We start from the raw sequence: 13,075 nt of genomic DNA, 5'->3' as shown, positions 1-13,075 counted from the left end.
ACATGGGTTAATGGTAGATTTTCTTGTTAATTGTAATTAGCAAGTGAGTTTTGTTAAGACAGTTTTTGACCCAAAACGACGCCGTAGAGAGAGAGAAGAAGGTTCATTCTGTTTTACCCTGGAAACCGGAAAGTCAACAAAGTCAGTGTTAGCTACTTGGCTTCACATAACTTCACTGTTTACTCAGATCTCTTTCACTTCCGTTCGATCTTCGGTTTCTGGATTTGTCACTTGCTTCACAATGCGGATCTTCGTTCTCCTCTCCTTCACCACTCTCCTCCTCTTCTCCACCTTCTCAATTACTTATTGCAAGGACTCCGCCACCACCGCCGCCGCCGCCGCCGCTGATGACGATGAAGATCTCAGTTTCCTCGAAGAGGCCGATGACACCTCCTCCTCTCATCATCACCAGTACGAAGGTCACTACCCGGATCCCGACCAAATCGACGACGCTGATCTCGACGACTTCACTGGCTTCGACGAGACAGAGTTCAATCCTGACGCCTACAAAGAAGCCGAAGTGGACGAAAAGGATGTCGTCATTTTGAAGGATAAGAACTTCACCGACGTTGTCAAGAACAACCGCTACGTTATGGTTGAGTTCTACGCGCCTTGGTGCGGTCACTGCCAAGCCTTGGCTCCCGAGTACGCCGCCGCCGCCACTGAGCTGAAGGGCGAGAACGTCATTTTGGCGAAGGTGGATGCAACGGAGGAGAACGAATTAGCGCAGGAGTACGATATACAGGGTTTTCCCACCGTGTACTTCTTCATTGATGGAGTTCACAAGACTTACAATGGCCTCAGGAACAAGTAACTATCTCGTTCTCAATTCTCTATCTCTGTGGAATTTGATTCTAACTATGTGTTTGACAGATTTAGAATTCAGCGGTGTAATTGCATCCAAGCTGAAATTTGATGTCACGTTGTGTTTTGTATACAAGTTCTTGCTTTTGTTGGATCTGAATTTTACTTTGTTTTTGAATTTGGGATGCAGAGATGCTATAGTGAGCTGGATTAAGAAGAAGATAGGACCTGGTATCTACAACATTACCACAGTGGAGGATGCTGAACGCATTTTGACCTCCGAAAGCAAAGTTGTTTTGGGATTCCTTAACTCTTTAGTCGTAAGTATTTATATGTCTTCGTCAAGCTACAATCGCCTGTTTGGTTAGATCTGGTAGGACCGGTATCAAAGTGAAGTGGAATTTGTCTCTTTTTTTTTTGTACCTTTTAACATGGATTTTGAAATTGATGGTTACTAATGATATTCATCATGATAACTTGATCTTGTCGTAGCAAGTCTATGTTTCCCAATTGACCAGTCAACAAATTTCTCCTTGATGAAGCTGCACGATATGTTATTGTCATTTATCTGGATTATATGATAGGGTTAAGCAAACCTATATAATTGTATATTTAAAATGTTGGTTGTTATGCTTCATTAACCCTGTCATAAAATCAGGGTCCGGAGAGTGACGAGCTAGCTGCTGCATCAAGACTTGAGGATGAAGTCACCTTTTATCAAACTGTGAATCCTGATGTGGCGAAGCTTTTCCATATTGACCCGAGCATTAAGCGCCCAACTTTGATCCTGATCAAGAGAGAAGAGGAAAAACTGAACCATTTTGGTTTGTTTTCTATCTTATTCTTCCCTCTTCTGCTAGTTAACATGATGTTTACAGTAAAGATGTATTTTTCCCCCCATCTCTGCAGATGGTCAATTTGTGAAGTCTGAACTAGCAGACTTTGTGTTCGCCAATAAGCTTCCCTTGGTAACAACTTTTACAAGAGAAAGCGCACCATCAGTTTTTGAAAATCCAATCAAGAAACAGGTAATTATCCATATGCATCTATCTATCTAATTATATTGTAATCTTGAGATATTCTTTAGAAATGACACCACATTATCCTTCTAATGGTGTTATGTTTTTTAAACTGAACATTTAGATATTGTTGTTTGCAACCTCAAACGATTCGGAAAAGTTCCTCCCGGTATTTCAAGATGCAGCAAAATTTTTCAAGGGGAAGGTATGTTTCATTGCAGGCTGTTATTGGCTTTCTATATGTTATAACTTTTTTTCTCTTTAGAGCGTCGACGAATGTGTATATGACTTGTATTTCAGAACACTACTATTTAAATACAATACATGCTATACCTCAGAATTCAGGTGCAGGGTACTGCTGTATGGGTCATGAAAGTAGACTGGGAGGATGGAGTTGATGAAATTTAGTTGAGTCACATTGAGTTAATGAATAATTGTATGTTTTATCTGTTGCAGCTGATCTTTGTGTATGTGCAAGTGGATAATGAAGATGTTGGAAAGCCGGTTTCAGATTACTTTGGTATATCTGGGGATGGTCCAAATGTAATTAGTCCTTCTTCCCTTTCAAATTTATTTAAGAGGTTGAGGTTTGAAAGTTATGATATTTCACATATTACATGAAATGAATTTAAGTAACCATTGGAATTTCAATGCAGGTACTTGCATACACTGGTAATGATGATGGAAGAAAATTTGTGCTTGATGGGGAGATGACTATTGACAAAATAAAGGTATTCTGTTTGCCTTCTTGCAAGGGGTTCTGTTAGAAGTTGCTACCAAGTTGTGGGATGATCTTGGATGTTAGTTTTGAATTCTGTTAGTTAACAAGGTTTAAATTGAAAACTGTATTTTGGCTAAAGATTCCAAATCTTTATTCTATATCAGGCGTTTGGGGAAGATTTCCTTCAAGACAAGCTAAAACCTTTCTACAAGTCGGATCCAGTTCCAGAAAGTGTGAGTTGTTTTCTTTTCCAGCCATGAATCATATTCTATTGAATCAGTCGATGATGTGTAACCTTTTGTTATCTTGGTGACAGAATGATGGTGATGTGAAAATAGTTGTTGGGAATAACTTTGACAAAATTGTCTTGGATGAATCAAAGGATGTTCTCCTAGAGGTATAATTGAACCCACTAGATTGGTGTTACATTTGTATCTGTACCTTGGACATGTTAGTTTAATGTTTGTCATAATCTCAGATTTATGCTCCCTGGTGTGGTCACTGCCAAGCACTGGAACCAATATACAACAAACTTGCAAAACATCTTCGCAGTATTGACTCACTTGTCATAGCCAAGATGGATGGAACAACAAATGAGCATCCTAGGGCAAAGGTAAACAATATAAATTTAAACTAGACTCATTCTAAATTTTGAATTTTCAAGGATGCAGAAAAACACTTTGTTTTGCCTTTCATGAATACATCTGTATGCAGTCATGATAGGATTCAAGAATTAATCGATTCATATTCACTTTGCAGTCTGATGGATTCCCCACACTACTCTTCTTCCCAGCAGGAAACAAGAGTTTTGACCCTGTACGTTGATATTTCATTTACTTTAGATCCGACTCGTGATCATTTCTTTTACATGGAAGATATGTATGTCCTTGTCTAAACATGCTATCGGTTCATTGTGTCTGCAGATTACCGTTGATACAGATCGTACAGTGGTAGCTTTCTACAAGTTCCTCAAGAAACATGCATCAATCCCATTCAAGCTCCAGAAACCAGCCTCGGCCTCGACTTCTAAACCTGAGGGTACTGATGTTACCAAGGAGAGTTCTGACGTCAAGGAAAGCAAGAGTAGCAGTAGCGACTTGAAGGATGAATTATAAGGTGAATTAAGTTATATATATTTATATTTACAAAGAGGCATGATTAGGCAAAGACGACTGAGCACAACTAAAAAGGAGAAAAGAATATTTCCCCAGAGAAGAAAGTGGGATAAAATGGGGGCCAATATATGTATTACTATCATCTTTAATTCTTTCGACTTTTTCTTTTGGATATTTTAGAATTTTGGTTAGACTTCGTTAAAGAAAGAATTACTTATATTTTAGTTTATTTATTTAGCTCACCAATAATAAATTTTGCTCGACCAGTAATTATTTGAAAAAATATTTAACGCAAGGAGATATTATAAATGAACACAGGAATAATTAAGGGGCAAATAATCTTTGGGTTTCCTGACAAATGTTGATTGTTTAATAAGGAATTTCTTATATCTTCATGAGTCTGGAAGACAATTGTTTCTGTTTTGTGTGGGTTATATGACGACTTCTATATCAATTTGATTATCACCTGCTAAACTGAAATATAATAGTAGCAAGGGAGCAATGCCTAACATTTGATATCCTTCCATTGTCATTGAGCCTTGTCCTGTTATTATTGAGATAAACATTATACAACTACTAATGCCTTTAAATGCCGATAAGTCAATTATATGAAACTCACATTATTTTTATTATTATTATTATTATTAAAAGCGTCAATCGTTCCAGCCTAAGTAATTGGGAGGATGTGTTAAATAAGGGAAATCTCAGAAAATCAAATATAATCACGTTTAAGTAACCTTTCTTTTCCCCTCTTTTGATGTGTTTATAATTTATAACTTGAAATTAATCATGAAAGTCATCATGAATCCTTATTGCCATGAAAAGAGCCTTAAATACTTGAAACTGAAAACTATAATGGCATTTTAAGTGTTCGGAATATGACAAATATATTATAGTATGTCTCATCATTGATAGACACTATTGTTTTAACTTTTAACCAACTTGACTCTATCATTCCATCAATACATAGAAACAGTGTGCACCGCCATAACGTAGACATACAAGTACAATTAACCCCTACGAAAATATAAAGTTCTCTCCTGAATTGCATGAAAAGCAAGCTTTTCCCTTCATTAAAAATGTACATGCCTGTTTCCAAGTACATAAAAAATTACTTGAAACATGCGAGTGCGGTATGCCTGGTTCCATGCAATTCCGCATATACGTCTACTCTGTCTCCATCTGTACATACATGTGAAATAATATGTCCACAAATAAGCACGTAACTCTCATAAAATTAAAATTAAATAACTTACTCTTCATATATTATATATAGTTTATATACGCTATCTCAGCTCAATTTCATTTTTATAACTCAAAAACACTAGTTTCTTTTCCACGAAACAAGGTTGTTTTGCATTTCACATGATCTTTTCTTCCTTATTAATCTTCAACGACTAAGAAAAATTATTTCCTCTAATTCGCGCCTCTTTCCGTTTTCCCAACGCTTACGTGTCCGGATCCCGTGCCTCCATTCCCGCTGACCGTTCGATTATTTTCCAAAATCTCGAGATCTTCTCTAACCTAACCGTTTTATCAGCTGTCACTTCTCACACACTCGGATCTACCGGTTTTCCCTTTTTGCTTCGATTCAAACACTTTCTCACACACATTCTTCAGTCTTCATAGTTCGTTCCTCTTCATTTTCAATTTCAACTTCAAATTCAGATCTACGTTCTTCTGTTCTCCACTTTGTTCTTCTCTGAACCAATAACAATGGCGAGTGCGAGATCCTTGTTTGTTTTTCTCGCTCTACTCTCCTTATTATTGTTGCACCATCACCTCACTGTCTCAGCAGAGTCTCCGCCGTCTCCGTCACCGGAATCGCCAGCTGACTCGCCCGCAAGCTCACCGGTAAAGTCATCCTCATCTCCATCTCCATCTCCATCTCCTTCACTTTCTCCTTCTGTTTTGGCTTTTGCTCCTGGCGTTGGCGCTCCAAACTCTGCTCCGGCCAGTTCGCCAGACGCTTCATCGCCGCCGGAGCCTTATTCGGAAACTCAGAGTCCTGATTTTTCGCCGGAGAGCTCTCCATTTACATCTCCATCTCCTTCACCAGCGGATGGAAGCTCACTAAGCCGCGCCGGTTTGGACCCCGAGGATGAGACCGCAACTGCATCCGGAGAAGGAGGAATGAGCGGCGGCAAGAAGGCCGGGATAGTGATCGGAGTTATCGTTGCCGCCGCCGTGGTTGCACTGGCAGGGATGGTGTACAAGAAGCGGCAGGAGAATATACGGCGCTCTCAGTACGGATCCGCTGCCAGAGGAGGGCTTCTGTAATATACGTAGTAGGTTTATACGTACAACTACGTTAACATGTAACACACGTTTGTTTTTGCTATTATACCATAGATTCAATATTTTTCTAGCTGCTAGATTCATTATTCATTCCATTATTATTGGTTGTGGCGGATACTATGTTGATTCCATTTGATTCTTTATTTTGTTGGTCATCATGTGATGATTGAAACATCTTTCTTCCATTTTTAAGAGTATCATCATCATTTTGCAGATCTTCTTATTTGCTAGCTGTAATAGTGATAATAAATAAAGGTTGTGGGGAATTTATATTATTTTACTTCACTTCTGATTTGTAGTTTTCTACACTTTCGGTCTAATATTGTTATTGTAGGTAAAGAAAACGAAAAGGGAATAGAAAAATGATGATTTACACTTAAGATTTAGTTATTTTGTATGCTAAAAGTATATTTTAAGAAAATAATAATATAATTTTTTTAAGTTTTGAATACATTTAATACATTAAAAATATAAAAATATTTATTATTTCAATAATTTTTAATAAAACATTTTTCTTAGCAAATTCCTAACTTAATTAAGACAAAAAAATTTAATTTCGATGCCTTCAGTATATTATGTAAGACATTTCATGTGAAAAAAAAGTTTGTGCAATTGATGTCAAGTCTAAGATTGATTTAGCTTTGAATAAAACTTTACAACTAAACAAAATATCTAACTAAGTCTAACTAACTTATTATAACTATTTCGCGCTTCTTTTTCTCTTCTTTCTCCTTCTCCTTCTTCTCCTCTTTCTCCTTTTTCTTTTCCTTCTCCTTCTCCTTCACGTTTTTCCTCCTTCTTTGCATTCCTCCTCCTCTTCCCGCTAATGTTGCTACTTCTTTTTTTCTTCTTCCTCTTTTTTTTTTCATCTTTTTCTATTCTTATCATCGTCACCAACACTTCCATCTCTTCGTTATTATCATCATCGTCATCTTCTTCTTATATATATATATCAATTTAAATTCAGAATGCACCGAAATTTCTTAACGATGACGATACACAAATAAACTCAGTTTAAAACAAATTCAGACCATAATACATCAAAATTAAATCTAGAATGCACCGAAATTTAATGATAACCCAACTTTTCCTCTCCTTCTTCATTGTCATCATCATCTTCTTCCTCTCCTCTTCCTCCTCTTTTTTTCTCACCTTTTTATTTCGTCATCTCGTCGTCACTACCACCACATCACCACCTCTATCTCCTTCTCTTTCTTTTTTTATTTGAATTTTTTTTATCTCCTCCTTCCTTTTCCTCCTCCTCCTCTATCATAATTATTATCATCATCGTTAAGTTCAAATCTGTAATGCAGCGAAATTCCTTAATGATGACGGCACACAAATACCCTTAGTTTAAAACAATTTTAAACTAAAAGTGCACCTTATTTAAATTCAAAATACACCGAAATTAAATCTAGAATGTATCAAACTCAAAATTTCTCCTCTTTTTTTTCATCATTATCATCATCTTCTTTTCTTCATCTTTTTCTTATTGTTTTATCTTCTCATTATTCTCTGGTTTACTCTTTTATCAAGAATAAAAAAAAATAAGTAAAGAAGAAGAAAAAATGTAATAAAAAAAATAAGTAAAGAAGAAGAAAAAATGTATAATGCTGCAAAATCACTAGGAAGAGGAGGAGGAAAAGAAAAAAAAAAGCAGCAACAAAAATAAAATTAAAAGAAGAACGACGAGAAGGAAACACGCAAAGAAAAAGGAACGCTAAAAAAAGGAGGAGAAACAGGAAGAAGGAGAAGAAGAAGGAAGAGAAGAGGAACACAGGAACGTTCAAGTAATTGGAGGTGTATTCACACTCTCACTAATGAGACTGATTTGACCAATTTGATTGAACTTGATTGTAAAAAAGATTTGGATGTGTAACATGACTTTTTAATTTTAGTTTATTCTAATGAATATTTTTATTTAAGCTAATAAACCCAGACAATAAGCCAAGGCGTACAAACGAGATTCTTACAATTCGATAAACAATTTGTGCAAACTTAAATTATTTTTTGCATATTGGGTGACAAACATGAGAGTGGTTTTCTTGTTTCTGTAATTTGTTAAACATGCAACCTTAGCCTTCTTAAGATAATATTACAGGGCATTGTTCCAACTTCCAACCCATCATTCTCCACATATTGCTATTTATTTTTACTGATGGGGGTAAAGCAAAATACATTGTGGTCTGTAACTCTATATCTCATGCAGCTGTGGAGCACCCCCACCCCCTTCAACTTTGAAATCAAGACTTCAATTACAAGAAAATTTTCTGACTACGTTGAAAGTAAATTTCAATACTAGAACATCACATGTACACCAGGACCCTAAACTCTTCACTCAGGATCCATTAACCTTTACTCATCTGCAGGAGGGTCTACCCACCTTCCATGCTCTTTTATTAAATCAATCAATGCATTGGTTGCATACTCCATTTCAATTCCTCGCTTCACCACAGTCTGTAATTATAATATCATTGAACTTAGTTTCAAACTTCACTCACCAAAGAAAACTAAAAGTTGGTTTTTCTTTTTTTTTGTTAGGTGTGATGCTAGTAATTTGGGAATGAAGAATATGTTACCTTCCCAACATAAAGGTCAATCTTTCCGGGAGCTCCTCCCACATAACCAAAGTCTGCATCAGCCATCTCTCCGGGTCCATTTACAATGCATCCCATGATTGCAATCTGATGCAGGAGACAACAACACATTACAAAAACAGCAGAGTTTCTTGTTTTATGCAACTTTGCAAACCATAGTGCATTGTTACAAGAGCGAGATGCGTGGTTTACAGAGGAAAGGAGTTAGGAGTAGGTGATTACCGAAACACCAGGCAAGTGTGATGTCTTTTCCCGAATTTGTGCACTTATTTCTTGAAGATCAAACAATGTTCTGCCACAGGATGGGCATGACACATACTCCTGCAACACATTAGACATAGAAGTAAAGATCACAGATGCTATTCCTTCGAATTCAACGTATGTCTTGTTAAAGGGTTGAACAACATACTGTCTTTGTGTTTCTCATTCTGCACCCTTGCAGCAAATTGAAAGATGTATTTCTGAGGAACTCGAAATCCTTGTCTGGGGCTTCTAAGAGGATACCATCTCCAAGCCCATCAACCAGCAGTGCTCCAGCATTAGAACCGGCTCCAATGACTAAGTCATCCCTGTAAGTAGAAGAACTTTGGTTTCACAAGGACTGCATTTCTCGAATCTTGAACAATAAATACCATAACTTTGAATTACCTATGAATCCCATGTGGAAACTGAATGTGGTGGATGACAGGGAAGTCCAGAGAATTTTCAGAGAGGTACTCAAATAGCCTGACATCAATGTTAATAAATCAGGATTACCATAATCATATACACATGCAGGTAGCAGTGTTAAGTGGGTCATTTATTACTATTTAGAGAGAGGAGCCAAGAAAAGAGGGTCTAGGATTGATACTGATTGCATTGATGCAGCCAGATTGATGCAACAAATAGTTAATCATGAGTAACATTGTCACCTTCTTGCTGCATGAACTCTACTAATTTTCTCTTCTGTATAAGGCAGCTCATGAAGAATCATAGTAGCATCAACACCTTTGAGAATTTCCAGTTCTTCATATGGCTCGTCACCTCGTACAGACACAACCAGCCGTGTACCTAACAGAACCAAAAAGTCACCTAAGATCACATATGAACTTTGAAGTGCATGTATAAAGATGTTATCATAGCAAATTGTAAATTTCAGCATATAAATTTGTTAACAAACTTATATCCTCCTTAGCTCATGTCAAAAATTCAAAGTAACAAGTAATTTTCACAAGGAGTGTAAAATGTCATTAAACCTTAAGGATAGTCATTGGGTAGTACCTTGTGGCAAAAGCTTGTACGCTCCAGTAGATAGTTCCTTAAGATTTACTAGAACTATGGCATTGGGTAATGGCTTTGTTAGCTGCTCTGACAAAGGAGTTATAACCCCCATACTTATATCTATCAGTCTCTTGAGAGCTAGCCGCTGATACAGTATCCAAAATGGGAAAGAGGGAACAAACCATGCCATCAGTTGCAATTGATTGAAAAATACAGTAGTATGAGGAATGAGGCAGAACAGGTAATGGTGCCTTGGTAAAGGTTCTTACAGAATCATGGTCATCTACTGGAGGAAGTTCCCGCAACAAGATTGAATCTACTGTTGCCAGATCCTGCATATATATAACAGTATACTGTCAATAATTTCTTATTTAAATCCATCAGATATTCATTCAACAAAAAGAGCAACAGAAACCCCTTTTTTGACATGTAAAAAAGTAACAGAAACCTTAAATGGCATGCCAACAACGAGTTTGGCCGCAAGTGACTTGTAGAGAAGCTCTGGCATCTGCAAAAAATATTAGGGGAAATAAATTTTAGAATGATGTAATGTACCCGTGCTTGCAAATCGAAAATGTTCCAAAATGTTACCTTCAACTGATCCAAGGTTACTGCCATGAGAACAGAACCGTCCCGGTGGAGGACACCTCGGTAATCCACTTCCTCACCCTGTATTACATTGTAAATGTGTTACAAATGTATGAGGAGTTCCATAAGGAAAACATGGAAAACTTTTCTTAATTGTCTGCATGTGGTATGTATTTTGGTTAAGTTTGTTACACAAGTTTATACTTTACCTCTTTTTGCACCGGCAATTGACCAGTTCGGCGCTGGAAGTCAAAATAATGTCTATGCTTTTCTTCATAAGGTGCCTGTAGAAATAGATCCATCAGAATTCCTTGGTATTTGTCAATGTAAGAAGAGTCTAGTTGACTTAGGATTTCAAACAAAGGCATTCATTTGAATCACATACCACTCCTTTCTGGAGTTCAGCTGCTTTCATTCCAAGGTTTGCTAACCTTCTACAAGGATCTATCTCCTCCTCTGGTGGTTCAGTGAGTGAAACCCTTATTGTATCACCTAACCCATCCTGAACAAAGACATATCAAAATAGTACACCATAATGAATGGTAAGAAGCTGAATGAACATATCCTTTTTTTTAATAATTAGCAATACATTATTATATCCATACCTGAAGAAGAGTACCAATGCCAATTGCAGACTTCATCCTTCCATCCTCACCTTCTCCAGCTTCAGTTACTCCCAAGTGTAACGGATAATCCCAGCCTTGGACATACATTTCAGCTACAAGTAACCGGTATGCTTGGACCATGATAACCGGATTGCTTGCTTTCATAGAAAAAACAAAATTGTGAAAGTCCAACTTTCGACATATCCTTGCAAATTCAAAGGCAGATTCAACCTGTTGCAATCATTGTTTATGAGAAGGAAAATTCTCTGTTGAAAATCACATAAATTACCAGAGACATATAGCAGAATGGGAGGGGGAAGTACTGCTTACCATTCCCCTTGGAGAATCTCCATAATAGCTCATTATACGATCTGAAAGACTGCCATGGTTTGTCCCGATGCGCATTGCTCTCCCATATTTCTTACACTTCTCAACCAATGGTGTGAATACCTGGCAATAAATAAAGCTTAAAGTAAGTCAGTAAAAAGAAGGAAATAAAGTTTTTAAACATCAGTGAACAAAACAATTCTAGCAAACAAAAATAAGGCCTTGTTTGGACATGGATTCTGCTTCGGTGAAACCCTGCTCAGATTTTTGTCTGGAAAACAAGAAGTGGACAAGGGAAGGGGATGGTCTTTACCTGTTCAATATGCTCAAGTTCTTTCTGATAGTCATCTTCAGTGTACTCTAACTGTTCAAATTGAGCCCGTCTATCAGCTGCGAAAGGCCACAATCATGGATTCAGAATATAAGCAAACAATTAAAACAAATGAAGGGGGAAAAAAGATTGACAAATAACAATTTGAAGAGGTGCACATACCAAAATTTCCCGGGTTGACACGGATCTTTTCAAAGCATTCAGCCACTCGCAAAGCAACGGATGGAGCAAAATGAATATCAGCCACCAAAGGAATGTTGTAGCTGGACACACAAATAAAAAATTTGAAAACATAAGATGAACTTACAACTTACAGCATCAACTTTTTTAATAAATCTCAAGAATAACCACATTAATACTTACTTTTTCTGCACAAGGGAGTTCTTAATCTCATAACATGCATCAGCTTCTTTCTTTCCCTGTACTGTTATTCTCACAATATCAGCTCCTTTATCTGCTATTTTCATCACCTGCCAATAAACAACAGATAAATAAACATAATCCACCAATTCCATCAATAGTTATTTTTCTTTTTCAACAGAAAAAAAGGAAACACAGATAAATAGCGGAAACGATGTAACTTAAATAGAAGCTTGTAATGTAAATTGAAAGCAGAAGAAAAGATGTAAAACCTGTTCAACTGTCCCAGCAACATCCTTAGTGTCAGTTGTAGTCATCGTCTGAATTCTTATCGGATGCTCACTACCAAGAGCCACGTTACCAACCATCACTGTCCTTGTCTTCCTCCTAACCATCTTGTGTAATGATTCACAATATTTTTGCCTAGGAACTACATTGAAATTATTAACCATGCCTCAGAGAAAGCTAAAATGAATAGATAACCACATAGCAGAAACACTCCAAATACCAATTAGGCTCCATAGATTACATATACATTTGGTTGTGAAATTGATGGACAACAAAGGCAACTGAAGCTATAAATTCAATTTGAAAATAAAGAGGAGGATTTGAGGTATGGAACTTATTCTTCACATAGAACAATTTGCTTTGATTGCATGCATCATATAGAAATCAGTTTTCAAGTGTCTCTCTGCATCAATAATCATACCTAGAAGAGGACTTCCTGGGGATGCAGGTTGAAGTTCAGCAATATCCTGGCCCCCAGAACTTGAGTTCCTGATAATTGAAACCTTTGTTCTTCCAGACTTGAATCTCCTCAAATCAGAAACTCTCACAAAATCCATACTTTTTGCAAACCCCAAGCTGGAATCTCTGGTCTTGAGGGCAGAAAAAGAGGCTGGCACAGCTCCTGCACCCGCAGCCATTTTCAAAGAGTAACAGCACCTCACCTCACCTTGATCACATTAAACAAAACTCAAATCAACTTTGGGCATATGAGAAACAAGTACAAACATGTCATAATTAACAAAAAAAAAAAAAAAAAAAAAA

The 13,075-nt window shown here is 37.0% G+C and overlaps 4 protein-coding genes across 6 annotated transcripts in view; 2 read left to right on the top strand and 2 right to left on the bottom strand.

Annotated features, from left to right (window-relative positions):
* Positions 85–3,888, top strand: LOC107612560 (protein disulfide isomerase-like 1-4). Its single transcript, XM_016314241.2, has 12 exons — positions 85–810; positions 995–1,124; positions 1,463–1,628; positions 1,714–1,832; positions 1,948–2,028; positions 2,280–2,366; positions 2,480–2,554; positions 2,709–2,777; positions 2,861–2,941; positions 3,023–3,157; positions 3,304–3,360; positions 3,468–3,888. Exons 1-12 carry the CDS (start codon positions 242–244, stop codon positions 3,657–3,659), a joined length of 1,761 nt encoding a protein of 586 aa, XP_016169727.1. The 5' UTR covers positions 85–241; the 3' UTR covers positions 3,660–3,888.
* LOC107613790 (E3 ubiquitin-protein ligase MARCH7) overlaps positions 5,112–13,075 on the bottom strand; it is a 13,978-nt gene continuing 6,014 nt past the window's right edge. For both annotated transcript variants that reach the window (XM_021108619.1, XM_021108618.1), the window contains exon 9: positions 5,112–5,359. In XM_021108619.1, coding sequence (XP_020964278.1) covers positions 5,283–5,359 — 77 coding nt within the window. In that variant the 3' untranslated portion in view covers positions 5,112–5,282. The remainder of the gene's footprint in view (positions 5,360–13,075) is intronic.
* LOC107612561 (classical arabinogalactan protein 5-like) lies at positions 5,366–6,249 on the top strand. The gene has a single exon (XM_016314242.2). The coding sequence runs from the start codon at positions 5,376–5,378 to the stop codon at positions 5,937–5,939; it is 564 nt and encodes a 187-aa protein (XP_016169728.1). The 5' UTR covers positions 5,366–5,375; the 3' UTR covers positions 5,940–6,249.
* LOC107612562 (4-hydroxy-3-methylbut-2-en-1-yl diphosphate synthase (ferredoxin), chloroplastic) overlaps positions 7,933–13,075 on the bottom strand; it is a 5,660-nt gene continuing 517 nt past the window's right edge. For both annotated transcript variants that reach the window (XM_016314243.2, XM_016314244.2), the window contains exons 2-20: positions 12,735–12,980; positions 12,298–12,455; positions 12,029–12,135; positions 11,828–11,928; positions 11,648–11,724; positions 11,338–11,457; positions 11,008–11,238; positions 10,788–10,904; positions 10,612–10,686; positions 10,406–10,483; positions 10,263–10,322; positions 10,084–10,146; positions 9,815–9,959; positions 9,466–9,604; positions 9,203–9,280; positions 8,964–9,123; positions 8,777–8,875; positions 8,537–8,641; positions 7,933–8,414 (exon numbers count right to left, since the gene is read on the bottom strand). In XM_016314243.2, the coding sequence (XP_016169729.1) occupies positions 8,313–8,414; positions 8,537–8,641; positions 8,777–8,875; positions 8,964–9,123; positions 9,203–9,280; positions 9,466–9,604; positions 9,815–9,959; positions 10,084–10,146; positions 10,263–10,322; positions 10,406–10,483; positions 10,612–10,686; positions 10,788–10,904; positions 11,008–11,238; positions 11,338–11,457; positions 11,648–11,724; positions 11,828–11,928; positions 12,029–12,135; positions 12,298–12,455; positions 12,735–12,951 (2,232 nt within the window). In that variant the 5' untranslated portion in view covers positions 12,952–12,980 and the 3' untranslated portion in view covers positions 7,933–8,312. The remainder of the gene's footprint in view (positions 8,415–8,536; positions 8,642–8,776; positions 8,876–8,963; positions 9,124–9,202; positions 9,281–9,465; positions 9,605–9,814; positions 9,960–10,083; positions 10,147–10,262; positions 10,323–10,405; positions 10,484–10,611; positions 10,687–10,787; positions 10,905–11,007; positions 11,239–11,337; positions 11,458–11,647; positions 11,725–11,827; positions 11,929–12,028; positions 12,136–12,297; positions 12,456–12,734; positions 12,981–13,075) is intronic.

The sequence above is a fragment of the Arachis ipaensis genome, chromosome B08, assembly GCF_000816755.2.
Source record: "Arachis ipaensis cultivar K30076 chromosome B08, Araip1.1, whole genome shotgun sequence".
Lineage (NCBI taxonomy): Eukaryota > Viridiplantae > Streptophyta > Magnoliopsida > Fabales > Fabaceae > Arachis > Arachis ipaensis.
Note: the sequence above shows the minus strand (reverse complement) of the source record. Positions and strands in the feature narration are given on the sequence as shown.

Coding starts and splice junctions, on each gene's coding strand:
- LOC107612561 (XM_016314242.2), top strand. CDS start 5,376: ATGGCGAGTGCGAGATCCTTGTTTGTTTTTCTCGCTCTACTCTCCTTA.
- LOC107612560 (XM_016314241.2), top strand. CDS start 242: ATGCGGATCTTCGTTCTCCTCTCCTTCACCACTCTCCTCCTCTTCTCC. Junction 1,833..1,947: donor AAAATCCAATCAAGAAACAG/GTAATTATCCAT, acceptor CTGAACATTTAG/ATATTGTTGTTTGCAACCTC. Junction 2,367..2,479: donor TATCTGGGGATGGTCCAAAT/GTAATTAGTCCT, acceptor ATTTCAATGCAG/GTACTTGCATACACTGGTAA.